Consider the following 7448-nt stretch of genomic DNA (forward strand, 5'->3'; position numbering starts at 1 on the left):
CAGGATGCTATGCAACTGGAGAAGGCGCTCCTTCCCCGTGGTACCTGTGTTGTTACTGTTGTTGTCCGCTGCATTTGGGAAGTGACTTGTTCTGTATGTTGAGAGTTGCTATCTCCTCTGATCTAGTCCCTCTGTATCAAAATATAAGACGTTTTTTTAGTACTTGTGTTGCAGTCTTATGTGGTTCCCCTCCTTGCAACCTGTGGCATTTGGGAGAAGTGTCTCGTTGTTCACCGTTGCAGAATCGGTTTCTGTTAGAAATGTGCAGCCATCTCTGCTGTAACTGTGAAACAAAGTTTGGTTGAATCGAGAGTCTCCACTCTACATGACCTGCTGCTGGTTGACTAGTTAAATAAGGCTTTGCTACTTGTTGTCTGTGCTCGCACAGGCTCAGGTAGATGGATGAACACATGGCAGAAATCTCTGGTTGATTCATCAGATAGCAGTACACAATTGTGCTGAAGTCTCAAATCTCGAATTAGAAAGAGACGCCGTCTCTCCCCTGTAGCCTGCGTGGGCCGGATGGCAGACCCTAGGCCCACGGGCCCGTGTGATCCGGGAACGGGCTGGCGCTACTCACGCTACCGTAGCTTGTTCTCTGGTGCTCGACGCCCATGTAGTCCACCACGCGCACGCCGTTGTCGGCGCCTCGCCGGCGCTCATCATCCATCGGGTTGTCCGCGCCGCTGGCCGCCGGTCCAACGTTCCTCGTCGTGCTACCGTTGGCTGCGTCGTTGTAGAGCTGGCCAGGCATCAGCCCGCCGACGCCGAACCCGACCACCCCGTCGTACGTGCCGTAGGCTCTCGTCGGCCCGAACGGGCCCGCGGTACAAGGAAGGCGGTCGAGCCCGGCCATGGTGGACGCGAGGCCCGGGTGGCCAGGGGTGAAGCTCACGCCGTAGCCACTCGACGTCGTCGCGCCCATCTGGGCCGCCTTCTGCAGCAGCGCCGTGGCGGACATGCTCGCCAGGCCGTTGTTTCCCGGGGAGTAGCAGCCGCCGATTGCGGCGGGGTCGCTCGGCCCTGCCTGCAGGCCCAGCATGCTGAGCCTGCTGCTCGGGCTGAAGGCGGTCGGGGTAGCGCCGAGGCTGGAGAGCATGCAGCCCAGCGGGTTGTCGGCGGCGGCTGCGTCGGCGTCGTAGTCGGAGAACATCTTCAGGTGCGGGCTCTTGATGTCCGGCTCGTAAGCGGACGCCTCGTCGGCGTCCATGTCCAGGTCGTCGGCGTGGGTGGACGGCAGCATGAGGTTGTGGTGGTGGTGAGCGTGCTGCTGGCCCTGGAGCGCCGAGGCCACCGTGGCCATGTTCATGGCCGGCTGCGCCAGCTTGCTGTTCTCCTGCGCCAGCGCGTCGCAGAAGGCCCGGTGCGTCACGAAGCTGTCCCTCCTGCATGACGTCACAAAGTTCGATGATACATCGCCGGAGCGGGCCGACGCATGCGGCGGACGGCGACGGAGGAAGCCGGACGGACCTGGAGAAGAGGGTGCCGCAGTCGCAGCGGTACTCGCGGGTGCCGCAGACCTTGGCGTGGGCCTTCCAGTCGGAGTGCACGGCGTAGCGCTTGGCGCAGCGGTCGCACTTCCACTTCTTCTCGCCGTGCTTGCGGCAGAAGTGCTTCTTGATGCCGGTGAGGTCGCCCAGCGCGCGCCGGGGGTCGTGGTGCACGCACGCCGGCTCCGGGCACACGTAGGCCCGCTTCCGCGGCGCCGCCCCGCCCTCGGCGCCGCGCTGCCGCAGCTTCCACGGCAGGTTGTGGCCGCGCCGGTGCAGCTGCAGGTTCTGGTCGCGCTGGAAGCCCTTGTGGCAGATCTCGCACACGAACCGGTTCGTCGCCATCAGCGTCCGCGGCGACAGCGCGATCACCTCCGCGCTCGGGTCTGCATACACCAATGCATACCACACTTGAAAATGCTACCCCGGCCCAAAATCAAAGCCATTTGGCGTGAATACTAAGCATTTCTAAGCAATCTTCGCTAGATAATTTCGAGGTCATTAGCTAAGAAATTTGATTAACCATTTCTCCCGTTACTAAACCTAGACCATAGGCTCTACTCTATGGCCAACTCATTAATAATCGTACAAGCAAATCTAGTGGAGTATATTGTTGGAACAGACGCGTACAGTATAGTCTTGTCATTCCCGTCATGGTTTTCAGTGTCAAGAGACGGAAACTTGGACTCACGAACAGTGGCTGCCACTATTGACTTTGACAAATCAATAATTGTAGTCACAGGAAGAAGTAAACACAAAGTTCATGCAAAGAGAAGGAATTCGGGAACTAAAACCACGCGAATTTCTCTTGCACTCAGTAAGGGGATCTCCAAGAACAAAAATGTACAAGTCACAGCATGAAGGATGGGTTCAAATGCATATATAAGTCATATACCACACTTCAAAATACCATTACTACTACAACTGTCCCTAAAATTATAGAAACTTCTTGTTTCAATTTTTTTATTATAGAAACTTGGCATATACCGCGGCATTTCTCTTGCACTCAGTCAGGGGATCGACTTCTAGCAGGAGGTTTTCAGTATATATTTTCAAGGTCACTATCTAAGAAATTTAATTAAGAGATTTCTCTTGTTACTCCCTCTATTCTATTCTACAATGTAGTGCGTCCGCGCTTATCGAGATTTAACTTTGATCATAAATTTAACCAATGAGACCGATTGAGGAGGGAGTAAAAATTAGTATAAATTTTTCAATACGAATTCATTGGTATAATTTTTCTCCTGCCGCAGTCGGTCTTGTTGGTTAAATTTCTGGTCAAACAAATCTACTACTAAACCTACTACACTATAGTATTTGAGTTGAGGAGGGAGTACTACTAAACCTACTACACTATAGCCAACTCACTAAGCATCTTTGCAAACAAATCTACAAGCAATCTAGTGGAGTACAATATATGTCTTGTCATTCCCGTCCTAGTTTTCAGTGTCAGGAGACTTCGACTGACTGATAAACAGCAACTGCCACTATTGACTTCGCCAAATCAATAATTGCAGTCACAAGATCGACCAGGAAACACAGAGTTCATGCAAAAGAGACGAAATTCAGCGACTAAAAACCTCAATGAACAAAGATATCAGTTCAATCGAAGTTGAAACAGTCCAAATCACACATGCAATTGCTCATAAAAAATCAAATCATATGAAGGATGGATTCAGACGCCTCCATGCATGCATGTACGCACCTGGAGTCCCGGGAAGGCATCTCTTCTTCTTCTTGGTCGTTGTGGCCGGCGGGGCGGACAGCGGGTCGGAGGTGCCGGCGATCACGAGCCGGAGATCGCCGTCGTCTTCACCGATCTCCGGCGGGCTTATGGCCAGGAACGGCAGCCGGAACTCCTCCCCCAGCCCCTCCCCCGTGCTGCTCACGGAAGAGAAGCTCCCAGTGCACTCCCCCGTCCCCGTGGCACCGCCCCCGCACGCCATGGGCGGCATGCAACTGCGCATGCGCCAGAGCACAGCAAGCTCACGAAGGGCCACACGATCGACCACCTCCAGTGACCGGAATTCTGCTAGCTGCCTGCTCCTGGTTCCCTGTGAGGAGGTGGGTGAGTGATCAGTGCCAAACCGCTTGTGACTTGTGACTTTGTGAGTGACAGTGGAGAAGAGGAAGGGGGTTGGTTGGTCTTATATTTATGCCTTCTATTCCCTGTTCAACTTTTCACGCATCGCCACATTCGTCCATTTTACCTTTCAAATGGCGTCCCCGTTCTTATCGATGTGTGTCAGTGATGACTTGAGTTGAGTGTGCACTCCGCATGAATATGATACACGCATGTCCTTCTCATGCATTTTGTAATGCTTGATTTCGTTATAAAATATGGGGATCAGCTCCTTTTGTTCTTTTGTAACGGCATCGAGTAAAATGTTAGCGAATACTACGGCGGAAGATGGCGGCGACAAATTCTAGAGCGTGTGCATGCCGTGCGTGCAAAGAGTCTGCTAGACCGGTTGATGCTTTCGGCTCGCTGTTGGCGGCTTGATGCGGCCACCGGATTAGATGATGCGCGTTGGTGCGAGGTTACGCCACATCATCAAACTCGTAGATGTAGAGCATATAGTATTTGTTTTGTCTGGATTTGTTGAATAACATAATAAAGATGTTAGTGTGCATTTTTGAATGTAGAGTCCGGGGGTTTCAACCTCCTTTTTGAAAACGAAAATATAGTTGTGCAGAGTGTAATCTGTAGTGGAGAGTGTTATTCGAGCTGCAGTGGTTCTTTTGTTCTAGCGTAGTTTGGATCTAGCATGCATGCACCTTGGTTGTTGCCTCCCTCGGGATCGGTATCTGCTAGAGACAATGCTCAAGGTTTCCCGGGAGGGGAGGCATAAAATACGCATGTTTCTTGCCATGAGAGCAACTTGTGGTCAAATTGAGGAGCTTCTTGTTGCCTTGTTTTCGCGCCTAGGGCTCCATGCCTCGTTTTTAGTTCAGAGGCAATCAATTTCGATTTTAAAATGAGGTTACCCGATCCCCAAAACCACTCTTCTTCTGCTAAGGCTGGTCACAATGGGCAAAAACATAAGCTAGTAACTTACACACTTTCCTAGACTATGTTACTACCTCCATAGTGGATAGGAACATCTATGTAGTGTCATGCAATGATGTATTTATTAGATTATAGACTCATTGTTTCTTGAAGTGTGTGATGTTCCGGTAACTTAGGTAGTTACCACAAGCACCTCTCTCTTGATTAAATATGTGCCACATAAGCAAAGTTGTATTAGAGTGTGTGATGTTACTTCTAAGTTCCTCCTCATTGTGACCAGCCTAAATATCTTGAATTTGTTCTGCTTTTTTAGTACTAGCAAGTTGAATTTGATTTACTTAAGCAAAACATATGGCTGTTTGTTTATAGTAGTACTCCCCACGACTCAAGGGCTCTTGCTTCGTTACCAAATTGATTGACTCGGAGACCTCGGGATTGACAGCGGAATGACAACGATGATGCATGCTGCATGCTGATGATGCATGGTGCACGGCGTAAAAAGGAGGGTGAACCTAACATAGGAAACATACCTGGTTAGGGGGTACTTGGTTCTGGACAAACAAATGGTGTTTAAAAGAGTTTAAAAAGGCAAAGACAAATACCCATCCTCTTCCTCTTCCTTCTTTTTTCAAACCATGCAGGATAACCATTACATGGCCAAACAGTGGGGCTACCCAAGCAAACTATCATCCTTAGAGCAACTCTAGCGGACCCCGCAAAAAACTTCGACCCGCAAAATAACCGTCAAAATGCGGGTCGGCCGGAAAATCCCATCCGAACAGACCCTACAAAGGCGGCCGGCCCGCAAAAAATTTGAGGGGCGCGGCAAAATCTCGGCCCCAACCCGCGAATACGCGGGTTTCCCCCTCGGCGCTCCGGTGCCCTGCATATGAACGGAAGCGGTTGGTGGCGGGGATATTTCAGCCCGCGCTTTCCCCACCAACCACCTCCCCTCTCCCCCTCGCACCGCCGCCGGGCCGCCGCCCAAGATTCCGGTGAAAGCAGCCGGCGGGAGCACGCCGAAAGGCCGCCACACGCACGAGGCCTCCCCTCTCCCCCCTCCTACGTCGGCGGGCCGGAAAGTTGCGGATCTGCGGCCCTTCATCGCGGGCCACCGGATTTGGCTTTTCCGGCCACCGGTGGCTGCGCCAAGCGATGGAATGGTCGGGGAGCATCTCCCGCAGCCCCGACAAGGTCGCATCGCCGCATGCAAGTACGGGTTCGTCCTCCCGCCGCCGTGATGGTTCGCGGGCATGGATTCGTCCGGCCGTCCACCGGGCTCAGCGCTCACGCAACGGCTCTGTGGCTCGCCGATGCCGCTCATACAGTGCGACGACTGCATGCGGACAGTGCGACGACTGCACGCGGACAGTGCTGCGGCTAACTTCGGGCACGCCGAAGCACCCCGGATGGGTGTTCTTCAAATGCGAAAATGATGGGGTACATGATGTTTTCGTTCGGCTCATTTTGATAGCTCATTCTTTGGTTCAATTGCGGTAGCTCATGTCGAACATCATCATGTGTGTAGGAAGATGGATGCTCATTTTGGTTTTGGAAAGGCGAATATATTGATTTATGGATAGGAAGAAACTTAATAGACGTTGACGCACTCCTTAAAGAATCAAAGGCAATGATGCGGCTGCATGTGCAACTAGAGGGGAATCAACGTCTACTTCTTCCGAATCAAAGATGAAGAAAGAAGAATGCAAAATTAAGAATCCATATATCAACAACGAATGCATGGAGAAGATATTAGTCCAACTAGTGGTAGCAGTTATGGAAGTTGGAAATCTTCTAAAATGCACACTTGTGGTTCTTGTTTTTTTTATCTTGCTATTCTTCCAAAGATTTGGTGATGTCTTATGTATCCAATGTTGCTGAAAAAGCAAAGAAATGCATTATATTGGATCAAAGTAAGGTGCAAATTTAGGTTTTCTGGGACAGGAGGAGCTGCGCCAGATCAGACCCCGCAAAGCTGACCCGTAAAAGACATATTCCGCGAATATCTTTTTTACGGGTCCGTTATGCCGGGTCTGCATCTGCGGCCGTCCTCGCCAGCCCGCAAAGCCGTTTTTCCGCAAACTGTAAACGCGTTTTGCGGGCTGGCCGGATGCGGAGTCTGCTAGAGATGCTCTTACATGGCTGAAGATGGCGCGACCCAAACAACAACATGATCCAAGACAACCTAGACTCAAATGTATAACACATGGCATTGGCATGAAAACGAGAAACGTCCACAACGAGATTTTGAACAACAACCAATCATAACCATAGTTTAAAAAACCGAATCGGAAATCGAATCGGAAAGATTGTCCGTTCAGATTTTACCAGTCGGACTGCCGGTTCACCAGTTCAATTGTCGGTTTTTTAAGCAATAAAATAATATATCTTGAGTAATATATGTGCTAATATAGTGTGAAACAATGGTCGAATAAAATTATTTTCACGTAGTGAACAACAAAGTAGCACAGCCAAGCAGGCCCATTGTACTGCTCACATGACCTGGGATTGAATCCCACTTTTCCAATTTCTATTTAAAACATTTTCTTGGTTCAATGGCCCCTTTTTTTCATCGGTTTTCTAGAAAACCGGCCAGCTCGACCGGTTTGTCCGGTCTGATTGCAGAATGGTCTTATTAGTTTTAAAAAACCGCTGAGGCCGTCGGTTTTGGTTTTTTAAATTATGACCATAACATGACCAAAACACGACTACCAAGACGACGGCAATAATAGTGATTGAAGCTAAACTTCACATGGACAAACCGCCAACACCACTTGCACGAGCATAGGCACGACGTCAACAAGCAATGAGGCCACCAGCCCAACGCCGTGCAGAGCAGCCACCACCTGGGCCATTGAGAGGGGGTGAGTGGTAGAGGGTGGAGAGAGGAGTAGGAGGGCCCACATAAGCACCGTAAACAAACTCAACCACGACCGACGATGGCGGTG

At 50.8% G+C, this 7448-nt stretch overlaps 1 protein-coding gene across 1 annotated transcript; it reads right to left on the reverse strand.

Annotated features, from left to right (window-relative positions):
- Positions 1-279: 279 nt before the first annotated feature.
- Positions 280-3582, reverse strand: LOC119273117 (zinc finger protein GAI-ASSOCIATED FACTOR 1-like). Its single transcript, XM_037554401.1, has 3 exons — positions 3196-3582; positions 1471-1876; positions 280-1385 (listed from the first exon to the last, which is right to left on the reverse strand). The coding sequence occupies exons 1-3, from the start codon at positions 3455-3457 to the stop codon at positions 533-535; spliced, it is 1521 nt and encodes a 506-aa protein (XP_037410298.1). The 5' UTR covers positions 3458-3582; the 3' UTR covers positions 280-532.
- Between the last annotated feature and the right edge of the window lie 3866 nt (positions 3583-7448).

Source organism: Triticum dicoccoides, chromosome 3A (genome assembly GCF_002162155.2).
Source record: "Triticum dicoccoides isolate Atlit2015 ecotype Zavitan chromosome 3A, WEW_v2.0, whole genome shotgun sequence".
NCBI lineage: Eukaryota > Viridiplantae > Streptophyta > Magnoliopsida > Poales > Poaceae > Triticum > Triticum dicoccoides.

Bases quoted from the DNA above. Each gene is read 5' to 3' on its own strand.
- LOC119273117 (XM_037554401.1), bottom strand. From the start codon at position 3,457: ATGCGCAGTTGCATGCCGCCCATGGCGTGCGGGGGCGGTGCCACGGGG. The intron at 1,877-3,195 runs GTGCGTACATGC...TGGTGTATGCAG, and splicing joins ATGCCTTCCCGGGACTCCAG to ACCCGAGCGCGGAGGTGATC. The intron at 1,386-1,470 runs GTCCGTCCGGCT...GACGTCATGCAG, and splicing joins TGCGGCACCCTCTTCTCCAG to GAGGGACAGCTTCGTGACGC.